This window comes from Penicillium coprophilum (assembly GCF_028826855.1).
Source record: "Penicillium coprophilum strain IBT 35676 chromosome Unknown utg000002l_segment0_segment0, whole genome shotgun sequence".
Classification (NCBI taxonomy): Eukaryota; Fungi; Ascomycota; class Eurotiomycetes; order Eurotiales; family Aspergillaceae; genus Penicillium; species Penicillium coprophilum.
In genome coordinates, this window is record NW_026622721.1 from 556,300 (window position 1) to 579,906 (window position 23,607).

General features: G+C 48.7%; 11 protein-coding genes across 11 annotated transcripts; 3 read left to right on the forward strand and 8 right to left on the reverse strand.

The window, feature by feature from the left end:
- Positions 1-976: 976 nt before the first annotated feature.
- Positions 977-2,044, reverse strand: N7500_001608 (uncharacterized protein; the record flags this gene model as incomplete). Its single annotated transcript, XM_056672754.1, has 1 exon — positions 977-2,044. The coding sequence occupies one exon, from the start codon at positions 2,042-2,044 to the stop codon at positions 977-979; it is 1,068 nt and encodes a 355-aa protein (XP_056536273.1).
- A 217-nt stretch (positions 2,045-2,261) lies between these two features.
- N7500_001609 (CoA-binding protein) lies at positions 2,262-2,776 on the reverse strand (the record flags this gene model as incomplete). Its single annotated transcript, XM_056672755.1, has 2 exons — positions 2,262-2,641; positions 2,692-2,776. The coding sequence occupies 2 exons, from the start codon at positions 2,774-2,776 to the stop codon at positions 2,262-2,264; spliced, it is 465 nt and encodes a 154-aa protein (XP_056536274.1).
- A 216-nt stretch (positions 2,777-2,992) lies between these two features.
- Positions 2,993-5,701, forward strand: N7500_001610 (Rad4 family protein; the record flags this gene model as incomplete). The annotated part of the gene is made up of 1 exon (XM_056672756.1): positions 2,993-5,701. One exon carries the CDS (start codon positions 2,993-2,995, stop codon positions 5,699-5,701), a length of 2,709 nt encoding a protein of 902 aa, XP_056536275.1.
- A 707-nt stretch (positions 5,702-6,408) lies between these two features.
- N7500_001611 (intradiol ring-cleavage dioxygenase) lies at positions 6,409-7,826 on the reverse strand (the record flags this gene model as incomplete). The annotated part of the gene is made up of 5 exons (XM_056672757.1): positions 6,409-6,836; positions 6,947-7,112; positions 7,177-7,319; positions 7,370-7,525; positions 7,577-7,826. Coding segments are annotated over 5 exons (1,143 nt in total), but the record flags the coding sequence as incomplete, so codon positions are not given.
- Positions 7,827-8,233: 407 nt separating this feature from the next.
- On the forward strand, positions 8,234-8,428 carry N7500_001612 (uncharacterized protein; the record flags this gene model as incomplete). Its single annotated transcript, XM_056672758.1, is given in 2 exon segments — positions 8,234-8,377; positions 8,393-8,428. The coding sequence occupies 2 exon segments, from the start codon at positions 8,234-8,236 to the stop codon at positions 8,426-8,428; spliced, it is 180 nt and encodes a 59-aa protein (XP_056536277.1).
- A 997-nt stretch (positions 8,429-9,425) lies between these two features.
- N7500_001613 (sugar porter family MFS transporter) lies at positions 9,426-11,135 on the reverse strand (the record flags this gene model as incomplete). Its single annotated transcript, XM_056672759.1, has 3 exons — positions 9,426-10,110; positions 10,164-10,900; positions 10,953-11,135. 3 exons carry the CDS (start codon positions 11,133-11,135, stop codon positions 9,426-9,428), a joined length of 1,605 nt encoding a protein of 534 aa, XP_056536278.1.
- Positions 11,136-12,441: 1,306 nt separating this feature from the next.
- Positions 12,442-12,624, reverse strand: N7500_001614 (uncharacterized protein; the record flags this gene model as incomplete). Its single annotated transcript, XM_056672760.1, has 1 exon — positions 12,442-12,624. The coding sequence occupies one exon, from the start codon at positions 12,622-12,624 to the stop codon at positions 12,442-12,444; it is 183 nt and encodes a 60-aa protein (XP_056536279.1).
- A 915-nt stretch (positions 12,625-13,539) lies between these two features.
- On the reverse strand, positions 13,540-15,477 carry N7500_001615 (flavin-containing monooxygenase; the record flags this gene model as incomplete). Its single annotated transcript, XM_056672761.1, has 1 exon — positions 13,540-15,477. The coding sequence occupies one exon, from the start codon at positions 15,475-15,477 to the stop codon at positions 13,540-13,542; it is 1,938 nt and encodes a 645-aa protein (XP_056536280.1).
- Positions 15,478-16,337: 860 nt separating this feature from the next.
- Positions 16,338-17,356, forward strand: N7500_001616 (uncharacterized protein; the record flags this gene model as incomplete). The annotated part of the gene is made up of 3 exons (XM_056672762.1): positions 16,338-16,442; positions 16,517-16,794; positions 16,861-17,356. The coding sequence occupies 3 exons, from the start codon at positions 16,338-16,340 to the stop codon at positions 17,354-17,356; spliced, it is 879 nt and encodes a 292-aa protein (XP_056536281.1).
- Positions 17,357-17,620: 264 nt separating this feature from the next.
- N7500_001617 (Chitin-binding domain 3) lies at positions 17,621-18,424 on the reverse strand (the record flags this gene model as incomplete). The annotated part of the gene is made up of 2 exons (XM_056672763.1): positions 17,621-18,265; positions 18,323-18,424. The coding sequence occupies 2 exons, from the start codon at positions 18,422-18,424 to the stop codon at positions 17,621-17,623; spliced, it is 747 nt and encodes a 248-aa protein (XP_056536282.1).
- Positions 18,425-20,480: 2,056 nt separating this feature from the next.
- On the reverse strand, positions 20,481-23,065 carry N7500_001618 (Amino acid/polyamine transporter I; the record flags this gene model as incomplete). The annotated part of the gene is made up of 20 exons (XM_056672764.1): positions 20,481-20,659; positions 20,713-20,791; positions 20,849-20,996; positions 21,052-21,180; positions 21,230-21,307; positions 21,361-21,562; positions 21,623-21,647; positions 21,702-21,734; positions 21,789-21,817; positions 21,868-21,902; positions 21,954-22,032; positions 22,083-22,197; positions 22,245-22,316; positions 22,366-22,430; positions 22,480-22,482; positions 22,545-22,573; positions 22,635-22,707; positions 22,764-22,833; positions 22,886-22,919; positions 22,980-23,065. The coding sequence occupies 20 exons, from the start codon at positions 23,063-23,065 to the stop codon at positions 20,481-20,483; spliced, it is 1,563 nt and encodes a 520-aa protein (XP_056536283.1).
- Positions 23,066-23,607: the final 542 nt, after the last annotated feature.

The following is a 23,607-nucleotide window of genomic DNA, read 5'->3' on the forward strand; positions in this document are numbered from 1 at the left end:
TAGTGTATATAGCCCACTCACCATTGCCTCTCTTCTCCCCCTTTCGTTCCTTGCCAAATGGGGACGAAAAGAAACAAACATACACCGAACCAAATAATATATATAGGTAAAAAAAAAAAAAAAAAAAAAACAATGCAAGCTCGATGAATATGGCAAAAAAACAAAAAGATAACGACCAATGCAGGATTCGAACCTACGATCTCCCGCACCGGAAACGGATGCCTTACCACTAGGCCAATTGGCCGCCTTGTGTATTATCTTCAGTAATATTTGCATCTATGAGGGAACAAATTACTACAGCTTATATAGCAGCAGACATGTCCTCTACCTACCTAGGTAATCATGAAGTGCTGCTGACTACAGGTATGAATCTAGTGCGCCTAAACCTGAAGCCAACCCCTCAAGTGTGATAGCTCCGCTGCGGGTCCTCCAGAACCTGCGTCTGATGGTGATCCTCAATCTGGCCCTGGCCTTGCTGCCGAGAAGGGTTCTAGGGCTGCTCATGGGTAAGCTATACATGGCAGAATTGCGTTATGTTTAAGCTATTTCTATCAGTCGAGCATACAGTGATGAGATTTTTCAAGTTAGACTAGCCGACCAGGATTGGGGCGGAATCAGCTATATTTTCAAGCTGTTGAGTTGTGACTTTTTCTTCCAAAGAATGTCAAATGCTTTCCTTGATTTAATGATAAACCGATGCTTCAGTGCATAAATCACAGGCAATTTTGAAGATTGGACACAAAAACCCGCAGGAAAACCCTGCTATGTAATGAGACAGACAGAAGAAGCTGGAAGGAGCGCACGCAAAGAACCGAAGCATAAAAATCGTAAATCGTTATCAAATCAAAACCGGGGTTTCCGGTCCGGACCACCCAGTTAAAGAGCGGCCGTGGGGGTATCAGGTCGTTACACGCGATGAAAACAAATACAGTCATACCACTTGAGACGGAAGATGCTCCGAAAGGCAAAGACCAGCCTAATCGGAATCATACATGTCCACATCGTCCACTACCACCGTCGTCCCCAACGCCTCCTTACCTTCCCGGATCATCGCTTGCAGCTGCTTATTCAATCGCTGGATACTGGCATCTTCTTCTCGTTCCTTTCGGCGCATTTTAGCAGCCTGTCGCTGGATATCAGCAGACGCAGGGGTATCTCTCAATCGAGGGGATGGAAGGCCCGCCTGCCCCTTAGTAGGCGAGTGGGGTCCGGTGGAAGAATAAGCGACTCGTTTAGCAAGCCGGGGCATCACAGCGGATTTGCGGCGAGGACTTGATGCCTGGAAAGTGCGTCGTGCGCGGAGTGACGGGCTAGAAAGCTCACTGCCGCCCACGAATGAATCCAAGCTCTCGGGTACCACGACCCAGCTTCGGTCGACCTCCTCGTCTGGATATTGGCCAGGTACGGGCGTTGAGCAATACGTGCTCGGGCTGTACATGTCTTTCTCGGTGGACGGGCTGGTTGAGGGCTGCCAGCTGGATTCGAGGGTTGTTGCTGGCCCGGATATGTCATAGCCCTGTCCTCCTCCTGCGTAGAACCCTCGGAAGGCGCCAGCCCAGCATAAATCGAGGACTTTGCTAACGGCTTTGATCACAGTCTGGCCCCAGCCTGTGGTGGTTGTGGTATTTGTCTTGGAGCCATCAGGGCTTGCGGATATGATGCAAGAGTCGCGGCGGCTGCGCTTGCGACTGCCGTTGTAGTTCGCTAGGTTTGTTGACTCGTCACCGGAATCGAAGCAGGGTGGGAGGAAGGATTCGCGGTATCGGTTCGGACGGTAATCTAGCTCGGCAGAAGCGTGGAAATCGTTGCCTCCGCTTACGCTTACTGAGCGGTAGTTGGAGTGGATCATCGATGAGCCAGTGAAAGAGTCAAAATGCGACGAAAGTTTCTCTGTGTTACGACGTGGTCGCTTGCGACTAACTGAAAGAGAATAGAGCGATGTGGACGCCGTGGAGGCTGGTACTTGGAATAACTGAGAAGGCGCATTTGAGAGGTCAAGTTTAGGTGGTGACGCTGAGTTGAAGATGGCGTGCATGTCGGGCATTTTTAAAAGAAAAGAAAGACAAAGACGATCAAAGATCAAAAGATCAGAATCGGAGAAGAAAAGAGAACTGAAGAAAAAAAGAAGAAAAAAAGAGAGAGGTTGGATATTGACCGTGTCGGGATTAGTGTTCCTCTTCTTTGTCTCACACTATTTAAATCCCCCCTACATGACATTTCAGGACATTTCAGGGCATTTTCATAGACATATCCCGATTGAATTACAATCTTTGGCTGGTCCACTGGACTCCAGCTGCCTCTAATCCTTCATCACCATCCACTAACACACACCATCCTTCGCTGCCTTGTCCGCCATCTCCCGCGATCACCGCCTCAAAGTGACCATGAGCGTATTCCAGTACTTGATTGTCAAAGGTCCCAGGCTGTAACCAGACTGCAGGGATCCCTACCGAGTGTGCTTCCTCCAGGATCTTGAGGGTCACAGCCGGAGGAGTCACCACTGACAGGGAAGTCTGCGTCGGCGATGGCAAACTGGCCGGCGAGGGGACAGTATCGTAAGCACGCGAGGGGAAGGTGATCTGCGCTGCTCGGGGGTTGAGCGGTGTCACGGGGAGGGAGTGTTGATGATACCAGGCGAGGACTGCAATGATTTAGTCTATACAATTTCGAACAGAGTGAGGATTTCCTTACTCTTGTATCCGAACTTGTGAGTGTCATTGCTGGCCCCCGCCACCGCAAAGCGGGGAGAAGAGAAGAATCGCTTGACTGCTGCCATGATAAATTGGATTATGTTCGCAATAGAGTAAAGATGAGTATAAATGATAGAACAGAGTTGTAAGTTACAAGGTTGTAAAATTGGATAAGTTGTCAAGTTACAAAGTTGCAAGTCGCAAAGAAAATCAATTGAGACGCAACCTCGGCCGATGCCTCTCCCTTCTTCCTCCCGACATTCGGCGATCCAACTTCATTACTTCACGTCACATCATTTCGCATGCCACCCTTCGTCCCCCGCAAGCGCGTTTCCTCCGAGGACCCGCCCCCGGCCAAGCGCCAGGCCCGGCCCGATAATTCTCAAGCTCCCCAAGCTCCAGCTCCCCGTGCTCCGTTCCACCTCTCCGACTCCGACTCCGATTCCAACTCATCTTTGAGTGATGCACCCGAAGATCTCAAGGACAATGCACCTGAGGAATCTGAAGATGAAGAAGAGGATATTGATTGGGAGGACGCGATAGACACAAAGACTAGCGCCACTACACCTACCGTCGCAGCTCCGGAGCTACAGGACCTAGAATTGACCCTAGATCAAAACGAGACACACGTGTCCGATCTCCTGGATGGCAAGAAAGGGCCTAGTAAAATCGAGCGCCAAATCAGGATTCAGACACACTGTATGCATGTCCAATGCTTGCTTTTCCACAACGCCATTCGCAATGCCTGGAGCAACGATTCCAAGGTCCATGAGATCTTACGCAAAAAGCTACCGGAAGGGATCCACAAGGAGGTCAAAAAATGGCGCATAGCATCAGGGTTAGAACTCCCAGAACCAAAACCCGAACCGCCTAAGAGCAAGAAGAAGGGCAAAAAGGCCAAGAAGAATAAAGACTGGAGTGATGAGTCAGAGCGGCTGGAACCAGGTCAGCCGGATATGAGCCGAGGCGATCCAATAATTACCTTGATAAAGGTGCTGGTTGCATACTGGAGGAAGCAGTTTCGTATCACGGCGCCAGGACTACGAAAGTATGGATACCGGCCAGTTGCGGCTCTTGAAACTGCAATCACCGACTTTCGCGAGGAAGAACATGATCCGGAGCGCCACGGTGAGCGCATCGCCAACCTCGACGAGTTCCGCGCTATCGCTGAGCGTATGCAGGGCTCACGAGACGTTGGAGCACAGCTCTTCACAGCTCTCGTCCGCGCTTTAGGTATCGAGGCCAGACTTGTGGGTAGTCTACAGCCGCTGGGCTTTGGTTGGACTAAGGGAGAGACCTATACACCCGTCACACCTTCTGAAGACCCCGAAAAAGAAGAGGAACCGGAAACGACCGAGCCCGAGACTGACGGAGCTGAGAATAAAGCGCCAGCGAAGAATAAGCGCAAACCGTTCGACAGTGATCTGCCATTCCCTATCTACTGGACCGAAGTCGCCTCACCCGTTACGAACGAGATCATATCTGTCGACCCCCTTGTACTTTCCAACCCCGTGGCGCCATTTACAGATACTGATCTACAAGCAAATTTCGAGCCGCGTGGTGCAAAGGCAGACCGCGCAAAACAAGTCATATGCTACGTCGTTGCCCACTCATCGGATGGTACGGCCAAAGAGGTCACGACAAGATATCTTCGACGGCGAACCTGGCCCGGCAAAACGAAAGGCTTCCGGATGCCCTTAGAAAAAGTCCCCGTAGGTCCACGCGGGAATTACATAGCCTTCGACTGGTTCGGAATGGTAATGCGCGGGTACCAGCGAGCCCGCAAGAGCAAAACAGCAGTCGACAAACTCGAAGAATCACGAGATCTACAACCCAACCAACCCGAAAAGAAGAAAACTACCCAAACCGCCGACACCCTTCAAAGCCTCCGAACATCCACCGAGTTCGTTCTAGAGCGCTTCCTCCGCCGCGAAGAAGCTCTCCGACCCGGCGCTGAACCTGTACGAACTTTCATCGCTGGAAAAGGCGCCCGGGCCAAAGAAGAACCCGTCTTCCGACGAGCAGACGTGCTAAAATGTCTCTCCGCCGAAAGCTGGCATAAAGAGGGCCGCCAGACAAAACCGGGCGCCGTAGCCCTTAAGCGCGTGCCTATCCGCGCCGTGACCCTCATACGCAAACGCGAAGTCGATGAAATGCAGCGCCAGACCGGCGAGAAACCACTACAGGGTTTGTACTCGCGAGACCAGACAGAATATATTATCCCGCCGCCTATTCAGGACGGTCGTATCCCCAAGAATGAATATGGCAATATCGACTGTTTCGTGCCGAGTATGGTCCCTGCGGGAGCGACACATGTCCCTTTACCTGGTACCGTGCGGGTGTGCAAGAAACTTGGCATCGACTATGCGGAGGCAGTGACGGGATTCGAGTTTGGGTCGAAGATGGCAGTGCCGGTTATTCAAGGCGTTGTTGTTGCAGCCGAGAATGAGGGTTTGCTTAGGGATGCTTGGAAGGTTGATGCTGAAGAGAAGAGGAAGAGAGAAGAGCTTAAGGCCGAGAAAAAGATTCTGCAGACGTGGAGGAAGTTCTTATTTGGGTTACGGATCATGGAGCGAGTAAGGGATGAGTATGGGGGTGGGGATCCGGATGCTGATCGAGAGCGCGATTCGCATAATCCTTTCGCTGTACAGAAGAAGAAGAAGCGGGAGGAGGAACCAGGTGATGATGGTGCTGATGAAGAAATGCTTGACCAAGAGTCGTCATATAACGCGTTTGATCACGGCGGTGGCTTTCTTCTTCCTGGTCAAGATGACGATGCGGACGATGGGTTGGTGGTTGAGAATCATGATCAGCAGCGGAGTCGGAAAGGTCCGTCTCAGGCTGATGTCGATGACGCGGATGACAGCAAGTCATTCGAATCTGGAGGTCCTTCTGTAGACTCTCCGCCGTTGTCTATCCCCTCGGGCTCAGATGAAGAGGATGATGGTAAAGACGAAGACTCAGAACCTGAATATGCACCCCGTCCGACACGACGAACGCGAGGTCGTTGATGGAAGGAGTTTATGTATCATCTATATGACTGCTGGAAGAGGGCTGTGTACATGCATTTCACTATGTAGTATTACGGATCAAAGATATCACCACGCTGTGCACATTGGGAAGCGATCTCTTGTCTCTTTGTAAAATTGTTAGCAAATTAATATCGGATAGAAAGCACATTTGGAAAAACTTCGTCGTCGATCACGATGACTATCTACACACAACGCTTGTAAATTTGTTAACCATATATACTCTTGGGGTAGAATTGGGTGTTAGCCCTCATTTCCTATTCTTGCAAGCCATCTTAATTCGAATCTATCGTGCAAATAGCTTGCAAAAGCTCCGATGGACATGGTGTTGAAATACTATGTACTAGGTAAGTCCGGTCTTCAACCAGAAATGGTCTCTTATGCAATGGCACACAGACACCAACCATTTTAAACAAACAAAGAACAAGCTTACTGCGAAGAGTGAGCTCATCTCGAAAATAATTTATGGCCGTTAGGACTTAAAATATGAGTAGCTTCTTTCCAATAAAGTCCATGAAATTGTAACTGCAAGCTTGGTGGGAAGAGGCAAAGGCCACCGAAAACACTTTGAACCATTGCAACATCGAAGACAAAACAGCTAATAGAGGACAAGCAATTGAATCTTCACAGGACCTACCCATTTACTGTAATTGACAGACAAGCCCACACCGTCTCATTTAGACAGACCGAGTGGCTGAGGCAGTCGGGAAACCGCTTGGAGGACCACCGGGGCCACCGGAACCACCACCACCACCACCAGCATTCTCATTCTCAACACCACCATTCTCAGTATAGTAGGCCGCAGGGGTAACAGTCGTGTCCTGAGTAGGGTCAAGACCAAGCGAGATCCAAGCGAAGATTCCATCGGAAACATCATCGCCCAGGTAGACATATTCCATGAATGGGTCAATAGTATCGAGCTCTTCGCCGAGAATACCGTCTTCAGCATTGGTTGTCAGGGTCTGAGTGTTGGTCGAGTACGGAGTGACCTCCTCAACGGCAGAAATGAGGTCCTGGTCGAAGAAGATTTGTCCAACGTGCGACGAGTGCGTGGTATACAGACCGGAGATTGTTCCGTTTGCGAGGAGCTTGGTCTCATTGGCCGGGTGGGTGAGAACTATTGATACAGTTAGTGAATATTGCAATGTATCTTAACTAGGAACATGTGGGAAAGCGTAGAGAAAAGACATAGCCATGAAGGGAGATTCTCGTAGCTGGATATCATACCATGGATGTGAGTCGCACGGCCAGTGTAATGGCCTGGGAAGGTTGTTTGAAACTGGACGACACCATCCTCGGTACTCTTCTGAACACCTCGGTTGAATGTTGAGTCAAGGTTGGTTTCATCACCCGAGTTGCCGTTTCCATTCGCGACGACTCCGGAATAGACACCCTATAATGATCGATGTGAGTGAAAGGGTCCGTATTGTGATGCAGTGAGTGGAGAGTTAACTTACAGTCGAGTTGCAGTGCCAGATGTCCGTGTAGATCTCCGGAATAGGTTCGCAGGTGTTGGTGTTGATCAGCTGGATGTCCATGTAGAGAGGAACACCACCCTGGGACTCGGCGATGTTCTTACGAACCAGTTCACCCGTGACATCTAAGCTGCATCAGTAATCCAAATCATGAAACAAGGCCTTGGAAGCTGACAGTAAGGTCCCTGAGTAACCTCAGGTCCGAGAATGCAGGTTGCATCAGTGCCAAACAGCACCTCGGGGTCGGTGGAATAATCCACTCCTGTGAGGTTGGAGTGATGCGAAATATCCAGGCCATTATCAGCGCTACGTGCTTTAAGATAGTGGTCGGCTAACAGCTTGTTAGAATGTTATATCAATTGGACTTGGCTTCAAAACATACTACGCTGAATCCCAAGGTGGCGACGAATGTTCTTCACAGCAGTATGGCGACGAGCAACGTTTCGGCTTTGATGGCCTCGACGCTGAAGACGAGAGGCACACTGCGCAAGACTGCGCGAGTGAACAGGGGCGCTTTGCAAGATTGCAGCTCGCTCGGCAGCTTCGGCTCTGACATCGTGCCCTGGGTGAGCGGACGCAATGCCAGTCAGAGCACTCAGGCCGATGGCAACGACAGATGCAAGATGAACCATCGTCGAAATATCAACCAAACAACGGGCTTTTGAATGACGGAGGGAAAAGAGTTCAAAGTAAGGTTGTTAGAGCTGACTGAATGTGAATGAGGAAGTTGGGAATATCACAGCTGGGTTTCTGGGGGTGTTTTATACCTTCCTGTTGTCTGTCCAAATAAGACCCGAGGCGGAGCATGACTCGATGCAGAATAGTCTCGCTTGAGATTAAAGGCATTGCCATGAAGCTGACGAGGAATATGGCGTTGCATTGACAAATGAAACGCGGAATATTTCTCAGCCAGAAAGACATCCTGGTAGCTGCAGGCCCCCGCAGCGGAGCTTCAAGCATCCATCAATGAAACCACGAGATTCTAGGGCAAAGTGCTGCAATTGCCTGCATCTGATAGGACACCGGTAGATTGTGCAAGATGCAGAGGTTTGGTTCAGCAGCAACTCTAACCAACTCTGATGAAACCACTGTCGATCATTCCGACACTAGTGTCCTGCCAAGGACAGACGAGCCATTGGCGCTTTCGCAATCTTCCATGCGGGGACTTAAGGACGAAGTTAAAGTATGATATTCATAGAACAAATCTTCCTCTGGGTGGAACTGGACCGAGTGATCGACCAAGATGACGAGGCTCAATTACTCCAATCCATACCTGATCCACCCAGGATCTGTAGATATGAAAGCAATACATGCACTGCACACAGAGACATAATCATAGATAACAAGCGAGCAGTCATCTCCGACGGGGACCGCGCAAGGCCGTGGCAGGGTAGCGCATGCAATCCCCGACTCATGACGAATAAGTTCAGTGCCAGGTGACAAAATAGACTCCCTGTAATCCCCCGCCAATCAATTTCCTTCAAAGCTCAGTCGATTGAAACTGCGATGTAACGGCCAGACGGGATGCCTGGGGGAGTCTTCCCAACGTGCGTGGTGGTATACGTATTCGGGTCTTGGCGGTCCCGTCCCCTGACAACAGTCAGCGGAGAATGGAGCCCCGAGAGCTCTGGCTGCGTATTTATGTCAACAATCAACAATGAATCTGTTGCACTCCGAGAATATCATCGGTAAGCCGAATATTCTGATCCATGCCATTCAAACATGTGAATGGCTTCATTTTGTCAAGGATGCATTTCCCGTCCAATATATCCTTGAGCCCTCCCAAAAGCTGCTTGGACCTCTGATTTCCAAGGTTTGCCAAGGCGCTGACATAACCATAGGAAGTGCTTGGCAATTGCTTGCTGTGAGAAGATCTTTTAATGTCTGAGAAATTGACAAATGTCCGTGTTAATATGGTGAATGTGGGGTTCGGCCTTATGCGAGAGAGAACGTTTCATCAGTTATACCTCCAGGGTATTTTCGATCTTTATATGATATCTACACAGTTAAATGGAGCCTTTTTCAAGAATTAAGAGGAAGAGAGAGTCAAAAGCAATAAATTATGTTGATTATGGTACATGCATATTCGTGGATATCGGGGGCAATGTCGCATGAAACCGTTAACGCATGATAGAGGCAAAATTAGAACATAGACCCGTTGAGAGTGGACCAGAACTTCGTCAAGGGGCCAGAGAATAAGCGAACCACCGTGCCAGAGCTAGGCAATTAGATTAGACCTCCTGCTGAGTCACACTGGGCAAATGAGCAGCCTTCTCATCCATTCCAATCTCGGCAGCAAAGGTGGTGGAAGGCTTCCACTTGGCGGAAGTGCGAGGGGTGCTCTCTTCCATCATCTTGTCAACCTGCTCCAGAGTCAAACCCTTGGTCTCGGGAATGAGGAAGTAGGTGTAGACAAAGGCGCAGGAGCACAGCGAGCCCCAGATGAAGAACACCTTGGCGCCAAGGTTACCCTTATCGGCATCCGTCATGTAAGGAGTGATGACTGCGATGATGCAGTTCCAGAGCCAGTTGGAAGCGGTGGAGAGGGCAACACCGCGGGACCGAATGGGCAGAGGGTAGATTTCACCGATGACGACCCAAGCGCCGGGGCCCCAGGTGCTGGCGAAGAAGAAGATGTAGATGCAAATGAAAGCGATCATTGCACTGACAGCCTTGCTGTTTTGGCCATCGGTGACACCAATGATGGCGACAATGAACTGGCAGATAACCATACCTAGGGCACCCCAAAGAAGCAAAGGACGACGTCCGAATTTCTCAATGGTGTAGAAGGAGATGGGGGTGGAGAAGACATTGACGATGGTGGTGATCATGCTGATCAGGAAGGGATCATCAATTGTGCCAAGCTGTGTGAAGAAAGTGGTTCCGAAGTAGAAAATGAAGTTAACACCAGTCCACCTATGGCTCATTAGTTTCAATTCAAGAGTAGGGGGAGGAGATGTGAGACATACTGTTGCATCATCTGCAGAGAGGTACCCAGGATAGTACGGCGAATGTTGCTGTTGGGGTGCCAAAGGCTTCCAGTAAAGCAGCTGAGCCAGGTGCTGAAGTAACCACCCTGAGGGATCGCCATCAGTTCGTACTGGTTGTTGGCGTCAATCTCATTCAGCTCGCTCTCAACAAAGTCGGAATTCTCGGGCTGGCCGCGAATACGGGCCAACACAGTGCGAGCCTTATCCTTTTGACCCTTACGGATGTAGAATCGAGGGGACTCGGGCAGCAGGCACAGTCCAAGGCCCAGAATGAGAGCCCAGAGCATCTGGAGGGCAATGGGAATGCGGTACGACCCACTGTCGGTACGGTTCTGAGTGCCATAGTTCACGCACGACGCCAGCATCAAACCAATGGTGACGCAGAACTGGTAACTCGAGACGAGTGCACCACGGATCTTGCGGGGTGCGATCTCGGACATGTAGAGAATGATGATAGCGGAGACGAAACCGATACCGAAACCAGAAATGACACGACCGGCAGCGAGAAGTCCAATGCTGGTAGAGGCAGTCTGCAAGACGACACCGACGATGAAAATGGCGCAACCAGCGATGATAGTAATCCGACGACCAAACCAATCAGCCAGATCACCGGCGATGATGGCACCGAAGAAAGTACCAGCCGAGAGAATAGAAACGATGAGGGACTTCCGGGAAGAGGGGATGACGAACTGGTCATCAGGGGTAGTAGCGCGATCCTAGGTGCGGTTAGTGGGATTCTAGGAAGCATGGGAAGATGTTGACACTCACAAGACCTTCGAATTCATGAATGAAGTACTCCATACCGAGAACACCGTTGATGTAACCGGAATCATAACCAAAGAAGATACCACCAAAGGCGGCAAAGGCACACATCAAGTAGGCCTTGAATGTGACCGGAGCCTCGACGCGCGAGTCGTCGACTGGCTCGGAGATGACTGCTCCACCAGGCATGGTAGCGAGTCAATGACAATAGATACTTTGTTTAGAGATTCAGAAAGAGGAGGGAGATATCTCAAAGGTAGTGTGAGATGAGAGACGAGGATGAAGGAAGAGAAGAGGAAGGTACTGGGGGAGTAGGAGAGGATTTATATTCTGGGGGAATCAGCCACTTTTGAGTTTTATCCCCAGACCTTCCCCCATGGAAAGAAAAAAGCAAATACTACAGGGAAAAAACAAACCAAAAAAAAACAAAAACCAATCTAAACCATATTTGGCTTGATTACTGTTCGGCGACAAATACAAGAAATCTAGAAGTCGGCTGGAATAATTTGTGTAGCCAAGTCGGCTCTAAAAAAAATTTGATGTAGAAACGGCAAGTATAGGTAAACCGGGGAAGTGCTGCACGGCCCAAGCCGGTAAGCCTCTCCAAGGGTAAAGGATCTGATTGGTTGAGAACCCCAGAATTGATCCGTCGATCCATATCTTACCCAGTACAGAAGGGATAAATTGAAAAAAACCCCATAAAAACAGCACCTTGAAATGTCCAGAACCAAACAGAGCCTCGGGTTGAGAAAAACCGGAGACGTTCCACTTTGGGCTAGACGGTCCGTGGGGGAATCGAAATTAATTGGCTGATTTCCATGGGACTGTGCGCCACGTGCCCTATGTCTTTTTTGTTTTTTTGTTCTTGTTTTTTTTTTTTATATTTACGTGTGACTACCTCTAGAGCTATACATAGTAACTACATCGTAAACTCTTCCCCAGCTTAGTTGTATTTTTTAAACCTTTAGCTCATTCGGCAATGAAAGGAGAAAAAAAAAGTGGCTTAGGAGTCTGCTGATCGGAAGGGACTGCAGTTCACAGTTTTCACACACTTTGGAACTAAAACCTATATTCACATCGATGTTACCTTGAGGGCAAGCCGTCCAAAAGCACAGACCTTAGGGGCGCCACAAAATCACACTCTGCCCTTTACAATAAGGGAAAGCACGAGTCTTGGCGTAAGGTAGGCTGACTACATATTAGGGACAGGGTAAGAAGAATCACGGGAAATTTGTTTCATGTATTATATTGACACCACGAAGTATACAAAAGTGTGCATATTCCTCTAACCATGTGTAGTCCAAAAAGTGAATGATAGACAAGACTGAAACCAAGGACCAACACGAAACAAGATCAACAGTGTTGAAGTGGCCCTCACAGCTCGGGCATAGCCGAGCCACTCGGTGGGTCTATCAGAACACAAGATTTCCGATGGCAGAGATGGGCTTGTTGAGGCTTTCTCCCACGGGGAAATCAACCACTTACATCCAGCAACCTAAACCTGTCTCAGCGTTTCATCTCCGCATTTCATCTTGGCGATCACGTGAAGTCGAGTTTTTCCAGTTTGTCCCGTGCCGAAGAATCGCCACAAGATGATTGACGGGCTATTGTCGGCAGGATTCTGAGCCTTTGTCTTGGCTGCTTTGCGCTGGCTCGACGGCGCGCTTGAGCGTGGCATGCTATTCGATCCTCGCAAGGGTGACTTTTGCCTAAACTTCCGAATCCTCCCTGTCACCCAACTCTAGAGCGCCCAAATACAGCGAATGCTACCCCGTGTTTCCGCGGTCGGCTTACGGAGTACGGACCCGGTAGAGAACTTGCCATGTTCTCGGCTAGAATGGTGCCACAAGTGACCCACAATAGCCATGGGTACATGACGGAGACCGAAGTCGAGGAGCTTGGGAGCGAGGCCCCCGACCGAAAAATATGGAAAACGTAAGCCGAAGAACTTATTTCCGAGGCCGGTGAACACTTTCCGTTAGTATCAACATCTGTATCGTTCCTCTTTTGAGGGGAAAATCTCCATTGGTGTACGGGAGCGGTCTCGGTTGGGTCCGAGTCAGATGTACTTATGCACTCCATACTACTTAGACCTTTAGAACATGGAGAAGTCTCCGGATTTCACGGGTTTGGGCTGCCTTTTCTGGGGCAAAATACTACCCCGGGACTTCTTCCAGACACTGATCGTGGTCACCGGCTAGTTACCGGTACAGACTTTTTATATTTTTATTTACATATGATCAATTTCCCCATTTGGACTTCAATACATGGCCGTGACTATGATTCGTGGCAGCCCGTTTTTTTCTTTTTTTTTCTTCGCTTCAACTGACACGGTCACTTTGGCACTTTTTTCTAGTCTATAGGGAATTGGATTTTGATTGTCCCACGTTGGACGGAGTACGTTGTGCAGGGGTCTCGAGTCCAGGAACCTGAGTGTTCGGTTGCATTCGCATAAAGACCCGCCTCTCTAATTTGTAGAACAATAGGAAGTACCCCGTAGAAATTTCATTTCCCATTAATGAAAAAAAAAAAAAATAAAATAAAAAATAAACAAACTATTCAACGCAAAGCTGTGAGAATATGATTCCGAAAACTACGCTTCATGTCGGAGCTGGATGTCAAGTCCAGCCAACCCGCCCGTCTGTCGCCAACCCTCAATCTCTTTCACATAACTCTTGATTCCCTCTCCCCATACGCTGAACTGTGCTGCTTGCAAGGCTTCATGGTCCTTAAATTGGAGTCCTTCCCGATTGTAGTACGACGGAGTACAATTTAGGACACCTCCCAGTGCTTGCGCTCTCATCAAAACCTTGGTAGTCCATTCTTCTTCGGCGAGAGAGCTAGGCTCAATAGTAAACCCGGGAATGGTAACATTCGGGTTTTCCTCCGATGTCAACTTGCCGGCTTCGGAGATGATATGGGCAACATGAACAGCAAGTTGATCAAGGACATAGACCTGGTTTGCCGATGCTCCAGTTTGATATGGACCCGGAAAGAATAGATTAGGAAAACCATTGGTCATTATCCCGTGAAGGGAAGTCAGCCCCTTCTGCCGTTTCTCTTGAAGGACCCGGTTGTCACGGCCGGTCACAGTCAAATCCCCAATATCGGCACTCCCTCCAAGACTGTAGCCGGTCCCGAAAATTATGGCATCCAAATCATACTCTTGGCCATTTGCCGAGATTCCTTGATTTGTCACAGTGTGGATCCCTTTCCCGTTAGTGTCTACCAGGGACACATTAGACTGGTTGAATGTCGTGAGAAAGTTATCGCTGAAGCACGGCCGTTTGCACCATCCGGGATACCACGGCTTTAAAGCCCGAGCAGTCACTTGATCGGTGACAGTGGTTTCCACGCGATTGCGGATCGCCTCTTGGCGATGTAAGTCTAATTGGTGCATCCACGTCAGATAATCTGGCTCAAGACCAGAGGGACTGCCAATCAATACACTGAAAGATTGCATCTTGGTCCAACCATCGTCGACAAGGTCTACATCTGGGAGGGGATTCTCGTTCGAAGGAAAGGCGTTGAAATTCTCCATGCGCTCTCGTTGCCATCCAGAGCCTCCTTCTTCGACCATTTTGGTCCACCAGGTACGATCGGTGGAGTGATTGTGACGCCAATCTACAGAGGACGGTGTGCGCTGGAACACAACCACTTTCTTTGCCCATTGAGCAAGGTGTGGGATTGCTTGGATAGCAGATGCACCAGTTCCAACAAATCCAACTGTTTTGTCTTGCAGTCCATGCATTTCTGGGCTACTGGGACTTCCTCCAGTGTACTCATAATCCCAGCGAGAAGTGTGGAACACCTTCCCCTTGTAGGTCTTCAGGCCATCCAATTTTGGTAGTTTTGGGGAATTCAGCAGCCCGGTAGCCAGGATGACAAAATCAGATTGTATTGCAGTGGGTGACATGCCATGTGGTGTGATATGGACTGTCCATTGACTATCCTGGTCATTCCAAGCCAAATTATTGACCTTGGTGTAGAACAGCCCCCGTTCACTGAGATTCCATTGACCGGCAATACGGTTCGCGTGTTCTCTCAACTCCGGCCCGGAAACATACTTCTGTGTAGGCATATACTTTGTTTCCTCTAGCAAGGGCATGTAAGTGTAACTTTCGACATCGCAGGCCAAACCAGGATATTTGTTCCACCACCACGTTCCTCCAAAGCCACCTGCTATATCCACGAAGAGGATCTCGTTTGCAGAAAGAAATCCCGACTGGAGCAGTCGCACTGCGAAGAGCAGTCCTCCAAATCCAGCACCGACAATGAGCATTCGGACCTTTTTCTGCTCGAGCAGATTGTTGTCGATCGCGATATCTTCATTTGCATAAAAACTCTTAGGGGATTCACCGGTCACGCCCACATATTGGGTCGGTCCATCCGGACGCAGGCGTTTCTTGCGTTCCGCATCATACACATCTTGTATCGCCTGCAGATCATGCTCGGTCGTCTTGGCTATATTGGTGGTAGGTTGGTCGAGGACAGGAGCCTGTGGGCCAGCGATATCTCTTTCTAGTAGCATGGTGAATTGGCAGTGGAAGATTTCCTGGATGCAATGAGCAAGACGAACATGGGCTTATAAATGTCATGGTGATTTGTGTGTCAGCTGCAATGACATGCATGGCGTTGGGAGAATCGTTTGTGTTTTGTGTGGCATTTCTCCGCATTTCAATCAAACTGCAAATGAAGAGTGATTGGAAAAACAAAGCAAACGAATTAAAGGAAGTGGTTTTATGCAGGGGTGAAGTGCATATGAGGTGTAGAGAATCTGATCCTAAGAGGCTACACTAAGCCCTCGTGCGTACTAGAATGGGCTAATTGCGCTATTGGCTTCGCCGTAATAGGCTGCATACATAAACAGGTTCTTAGGTCGCGACGAGGACCAACAGAATCTGTTTGAGCTTGGCTGCCATACTATGTAGCTTGGCATTTTCTAGGCAGTCCACACGGGGGAAGATTAGACGAGAAGATGAATCTGACCCCATAATAAGTAAGAGAGGAGATCGCTCATCCCAAAATCTCTTGGATCTCATTGGATCTGCTCGAGCCCCATGTCAGCACTAATATCCAGGGCGGACCTTGAAGCTCCAACCTTATGGTGTTCTTCTACCTTAAATACAAGTATGGAGCTCTTCTCGAAGACTATTTTGAAAGTAAAATTCTTGACTGTGTCAAAACACCTGATATGGGTCTTCTACCCCGGGCATTGTTAGCTCTGGCAGCCCTTTATTCTCTTTCGGTCGCCAAGAAAGTCGGTAATTTCGACTCATCCTCCTGTGCTGACGCCAAAGGCTTTGAATCATGCTATAAGAATGTCGATACCAACTACGTGAACTGCGTAAACAACAATTGCGCCGGGGGAAGTCAATCTTGCTACAATTCATGTGGTGGAAGCACATCCTGCATGAACGAAATGTCCTGGCCTGGGAATCGACTGCATCACTGCTTGTGAATGTGAAAGGTCTGCCCTCCAAATCGATTGCGCAGGTCAGAGTTGTTGGAACCAGGTAAGGAAATCTTCGCAGTCCGTTTATCTTGAAAATCTGACACAATTGTCTTAGGTCTACTCTTGCGAGTACCAATCTACCGTTTTGGAATTCATCAACATCTGCCCTAGTCCCAACCGGGAGGGTTTACCATATTGGCCAACACCCGATGATGCCCCCGATTCCTGTTCCTGCAACATAGGCAAAATCGACCTCAAAGAATATCTGATCGTCAATCAGCTCACCGAATGCGCGAATAACAGTACAAATCTTGATAAGATATCTGGTATTGACGCATTAAAGGAATACGGCCAAGCGTGCTTGTGTTGTGAATACAGCGCTATCATCTCCGCGTACGATTTCATTCCAGAGCTTCAATGAATTCCTGATGGCGTTTCTGTTGCTAATCATCTTTTCAGTATCTGGGACACCTGCCCTGGCACAAAGCCCTCCCTACTGAGTGCAGATGAATGGTTTAACTCTATTCTCAACCCTGGCCATTGGGAAGAATGCGGGCCATACCTCAAAGCATATGATTGTGCCGGCGACTTGGGCTATGGGCGTGCGGATGCCGGTGGAAATAGTAAATTCTACCATCCCAGCAGCATGCCGAGCAATGGAACGAAGACCCTTTCTAATGTAGGCGGCACTGTCTCCGCCCCGGTCAGTGGTAATACTTTCACATGGACGTTTGGCTCAACTGACAACTTCGTGGTGCACACTGTCACTGTGTCCTCGGCAGATGTTACTGCTACCGATTCAAAGACTGGTAGTGGTGAGAGTGATGTCACTGCAACAAGTAGTACGACCGAGACAGCAGAGAGCGAGGCAAAACCTGGGATGGGGTCTTCTTTGACTGTTTCCTCTTGGGCTATTGCTGGAAGTATTGGTGCCTTGATAGTCTCAGCTCTGTGATAATTCAGTATGTTGATGATACGCGGAGATATCTAGAGCATGTGAGATGATGGAATACTTCTGGATGCTCCGTTATAAGCCAATAGTCATAGATTGCTGCAATTCAAAATAGAAATGTAGATATAGTAGCCCCAAAGATAACCTTCAAATGGCATGCGTCATGAAACCCAATATTCCCTGGCTCTTGTAGTCCGTGCCCTTGCCTCTGCATACATTCCTCCCTGCTCTAGATACCCGGGTAGATACCGGTAATTGGTAACCCGCTCACTGGATAGCAATGTCTGCACAGGAGAGGTAGATCTGGCCGGTCTGGAAAGAGTTCCATTTCCAGGAGAGCAGAGTGTGGTTCGAAACGTAGTCAGGGATCTTGACCTGCTTCGAGACAGTGTAACCGCCAGCGATTGTTGTCTTGCAGGAATTAAGCTCAGCATTGTCGACACCTTGGCACTTGGTGTCATCAAAGCCGTTGCACGTAAACCAGTCATTGCGGTGACAAGCCTCGCCCTCATTACAATCGGCACTGTAGCCGCATTCCTGTCCATCCACACCGGTGCATTCAAGAAGACCTTCGTCGAAGCAGGCCTCGGCTGCCTGCTTCTCCTCTTCAGTTGGCAGGTAATCCGGGTCCAGGAACTTGTCGACGATGTCCTGATCCTGGCAGATACGGTAGGCGAACATGCCACCGTGATCACCGTTGTGGTCAATGCACCACACGACATCAATGACGTCGCCAGCTTTGTAAGTCTTGACCACATCTTTGCCCCAATCTGCGCCGGGCTGGTTGTAGTCGACGCTCACACGGGCATTGTATCCGCAGGGGCCGCTACGGCCAACTGGGGCGGCGTCGAGATCGGGCCAAGACTCAACGGGCTCGAGGATGGTGCACTCAGGGCACGTATCAGTTCCAGCCTAGAGAATGTCAGTCAAAGGAATATCTTTGGTGCTTAGTTGAATCAGAAGTCTCACCTCGAATCCGAGCTTGGTTCGACTGTCGGGCGTGACAAGGTAGCCGTGTCCAGCGACCATGGTGGACAACGAGCCCAGTAGGATAACAGCAGCAGACTTCATGATGTCAGGTAAAGATGTGGTTTATTGGAAGCCAAGTGAGTGAGTGGAATGGGATACAGACCAAACCAAGTGTTGGGGATAGGTCCTTTTATATCATTGTGCCTCGTTGCTTTGTACATCAAGTCCTATAATCGTTATGTAACTGGTATTCTTGTACATAGGACAAGATCCGATCCTGCATTTTCTACAGGGTACGGACACGAAAGCCAATCATGGAGAGTTGTTTTATTGGGTAGAATAAACATTTTGTGAAGAAGCTGTCTCAACTAGGCCTTCGTAACGATGATCAGCAACAACGCTGCCAAGTGTAGGAGGGCATGACACGGCTTACACAGGGCATGTTTGGGCTATCCATCACAATGAAATTTGATATTGTTATGCAGGGGTCAAGACGCCGCAACGCCGTTGAGGAAATCCAAGGCTTGGCAGTGGCTGTCGTTGGCTGTTGTTGGCTGTTGCTGGCTGTTGCTTGGCAGAAGGATGCGACGCCCGATATATTTCCGCCAATTAACATATTGTAGGCCGGCAAGATTAGATCGATGTGCAGCACAAATGCAGAATGCATAGTTAGAGATATGCTACGAATCCCAGTTCGTCTATGCCATTCCGGATAGTTTTCCCTTACCTTTTGCTTCACTGAAGCTCGTCTTGGGAGAACTACTTGCTGCCATATTTTCCGCGCAGAGCATACTCTCTTCATCTAATTGAAACCCTTAGCTTGGCCATGGAAATGGTGGCTGCGGGGTATTTCAGCCTTTCAACGCCATGGCGCTCGGAACAGAAAGATCGACATCGTCTCGGCTTTACGGGGGTTTCCCGACTATTGCCCGACCACTCATCGTGTGTATTTTTGGCAAACCCAGCGTATACCCCTGGAGTGTTGCAAGTGTGCCTCCCGGGGGGTATTAACCCGGAAATTTTTACTTGGGAAGTTTGTCTGCGGCCCTTATCCGGGCATCCCTCGGTCTACAGTCTCGGGGGTTACTCCCTTTTTGGCGACAAGGGTGTATGACTGGGCCCTATATTCAAAGTATAAAAAGTATAATAGTGGAAGAGATCAGCATTTATACTGCGGCATTTTCCATTCTGTAGGATGCAACACGTGCTTGCTGGATGCCCAAGCTAGCACTGTGCCATTGGCAAGGATGGAAAATCGATGTGACTATGAGCTTTAGAGAACGCCGATTCAAACCACGGGGAAGAGGCTCCACGATAGCAAAAGACATATTGAGGTACAGGCCGGGGCAACAGGTCTACCGACCATCTAGCAGTTTTATTCCAGGCTCCGAGGGTTGATTCTAGAGCCTGACGTATCTTCCGGCTTTCATCTGCCGCTTCTCGGCTTTCCCCTTCTGTTTTTGCGCTTAAGTCTGCCACTTTCTGAGTACTCATGTATGAAGTACACCGTATATGAGGAAGAGATAGAAATCAATAATAATAAAATGCAAGGTCTCGAATATTGAAACTATGGACTTGAGGGGAATCCTGTAGAGCATGGATGACGAGAGACACATCTAAAGCAGGATAATAAAGGGGCCCAAGGCAGTTTCCAAGGTTGTTTGGTCAGGTAGCGCTAATTTGGTTCAGGCTGTTTGCACTGACGCAGCTCAAGGCACTCGGCTCTCTGCTTCCCAACAACATATAGTTGTGGTAACATGCATATCGCCCAGGGGATAGGGTAAACAAAGCTGTCTATACTACAAAGGCCAAGCAAGGACAAGAAAGGAATCAGGTTCTTGGAATTAGGCAGTGCAGAGCGCGACAAGAAGGATTTTGGATGTTCTCGTTCATGATCATCGAAAATATACACAGAAAAATCATCTGTACGGCTGTAAATAATGATCGGATATTTTTAATGAGTCAGAAATTCCAGCTTTGGATATATTATGACCAGGGAAAGTGGCTCATATTGTACAAGAATGGGGTTTGCCGAGGTCAAGGCGCACAGGGGACTTGTATTAGCAACCTCGTCTATGGGATAGAGTGCTGTAAAGTGAGATAAACTATATCAAGTCTAAATTATAGACATATTATGTGACGGCTCACGTCCTTTCAACTAGCCCCGACCAGCAATCTTCTTTTCTTCAATATTGGGTTCGACCTCTCTCGTAGGCACAGTGTCCAATGCATCGATGGTGATGTCAACGCGAGGACCGGTGAAATTCTTCCTTCCGTCCACGAACCACTGGAAGACGGAGATACTAATGATAACAGCAAATGCTGCAATGCAGTAATCTGAAGAGGATTAGTCAACAAACTATCATAGTTAAAGCCTTAGGTGAACTCACTCATACTACTTCCAGTGACCGTGCTTGACGGAGGGAAGACAAAAAGGACAGTAGTCAAGGCGATATATGATAAAGCAACCTGTTTATAATCAGTGGTGTTTTATTTGATCGAATCTCGTTCATGATCGTAACATACCAAATCGACAAACCACCCAACTGCACTGGGCAATTTCCACTTCCTTTCGGGGAGGCATCTGCGCCCCTGAAGACAGTTGATGGCAATGGGGATTCCATAGGACAGATCAAGGGCCACGACCGAGGCAGAGATGATTGCATTGAACGCACTAAAGTTGGTTAGTTAATATCTGTTTTATTTGCCCATGGATGGTGATTAATTACCTTGTAGAGCCTAGGAAGATACATCCGAATGCAATCACCACAACAACACTAAGGATGAGTGCATTGAGGGGTAACTTGAGTGTTGGGTGGACTTTTGCGAGGAACCGGGAAGCAGGAAGACCCCCATCTCTGCGAGGAGTAAGCAAATGTGTTGCATGTCGGAAAAAATCTCACGTACCTCGCAAAAGCAAAGATCATTCGGCTACTAGTGGTCATGACGCTCACTATAGCAAAGACCAAACAGACCAGAGGCAACCTAGGGCCTGGTGTCAGAGCAGGCGCACAGGAGGGGAAAGTCTCGACACATACATCAAAAGGCAAATACCTCCTACATTGCTCTTGGTTGCATCGATCAGGATCTGTAGAAGAGGACCGGCTGCGGAGGTTGTGACCGTTTCCATATTTCCTGCGACGAATAGCAGGACTATTAAAAAGATGGAACCGGTGAACACTCCGATGCCCACGCAGGTGACCATAATTTTCGGGCCCTCAATGTCAGCATTGGGAACCTCTGGAAGAGCAATGTGTCAGTACTTTTCTCTATCTCCTCAAAGTCATTGTAAGCTTTTACCTTCGATCATATGTGCTACCGCATCCTAGATAAAGTTAGATAGATTGATTTTGGTATCGAGATAACCATGAGGACTTACAAAGGCAGTCACGCCAAGCCCTCCTTGGAGCAACTGGAATATCTGTCAGTATTGCTGTTGTATCGCGGCGGGTGGAACCAAACATACGCCTAGCATCCATGCGACCCCATCAGGCCCTAAGCTGAATTAGTACTCTAATCATAATGCGGATATCGGGGAGCCTTACAGCCTGTTGTATTCACAAAGTCACAAAACACGAAGCTGTGGACGTCAGTTGTTGGCATAACTTGATAACACCACGGGAGTTCATACTAAGCCGAGTTGTAGTTGGGGGCAGCGCATGCGAGACACGTAATTGACACAATCACAAAACCTCCGATCGACCACATAACTGGATATAATTAGAGAGATAGCGAGTCAAACTGGCTGAGGGTAACCTACAAGCACCACGGTAAATGACCGGCAAGATGGAGTTCATGAAAGCATTGATGATGAACGAGCCAACAGTCAGCCCAATATAGATGAGGAATTGATGCCAGCGTTGCGGGACATAGTTCTGCACACGTTAGGGCTGCGGTAAGAGTACAGAGTGAGTTTTCTCACCTCGTGAAAGACGGAAATACAGCCCACAATAAGCTGACTAGAAAGAAGTGAGTTCGTCGCAACGAGGGCAACCTGGGTATCTGTTAGGTGGGAAACTGCGTTAGATAAATGCATTGCTTACCCAGCCTGCCACATTGATCCATCCTGTAACCCATGATAGAATTGGCACTGAGCTTGGCCACGCAACTTTTCATTCGTTAGTATGAACCTCAGGAGGTACCAGAGAACAACATACTGGCTATGATTCAAAATTAGCGTCAGTCCCAGTCATAGAGTGTTTGTAGGCACGGAGCAATTTACCTGCAACCCAATGATATTGTCCACCGGCTCTATAGAGAAAGTCAGTATGGCGTAAAGACCAAAAGAACTGGGGGACATGTCGGTGCTTACGTCGGATATGCTGAGAGGAATTCAGCCAGCGAGCATGCGATACAAAGATTGCAGAAACCTGCAGTGACCAGTCCTAGAATTTTGGGGTCAGAGATGTATTCGAAACGAAGTAATCCTCAATCAACCTACCCCAGATAACACTTGTGCTTCCACCGGACGTAAGACTGATGGACAAACTGGCCGAAAGTGCAGTCCACGACTAGTCTCGTTAGCTGAATACATACCCCGGTCGCAATCCCTGTCTGACCTACATTAAGAACCGCGAAGGCTAAACCAAGCATTGACCTACAGCATGCAAACAGTCGTCAGTACCAGGCCTTGCATATGCTAGCGTATCCAGCTTACCATGTGGAATGAGTACGTTGGAGCTCAGGCCGATGGCCCATAGCCGCCAAGCGGGCATCGTCGTCTTGGAGTGGACCGTCTTTCATAGTTAGGATTCAAAGATGTGGAGAGTATTTACAAATCCAAGAGCCGGGGGAGATGATGAATCTAAGTATGTCTCCCATTCTAACGTATCAGGAAGGCATTGCCAGACGAGTTATCTTTGTTTCTGACAGGGGCTATTCCGTATGCGGGGAAGCTGTGTAGTCACTTATCTTGAGTGCTCGCGCTAAGGAGCTCGGGTGGTCGGATGGACTTGCCCAAGATCGTATAGTTCTGTCAACAATCAAAATATGGTGGAATGGGGCGAGGAAATTAAATGTTCCAATCGACCGAATTCTCAAGTAGAATGTAATCTCCAGAGATCGACGTTGAGTTATTTACAGAGTATCTTGCACTTTATCTCTGCACTGTGGATTTGTCACGCGTATTACTCTGGAGAGATAGTATGTTGTACTTTAGTAACAATGTTTTAGATGTATAGACATGGAGGGGATATATATACTATGGCCAACTCTTTCCCAGTCTTTTCCCTAACTACAGAACGATTCATCCTACAGGTATCAAAGCCCTTAATCAATACTAAAGG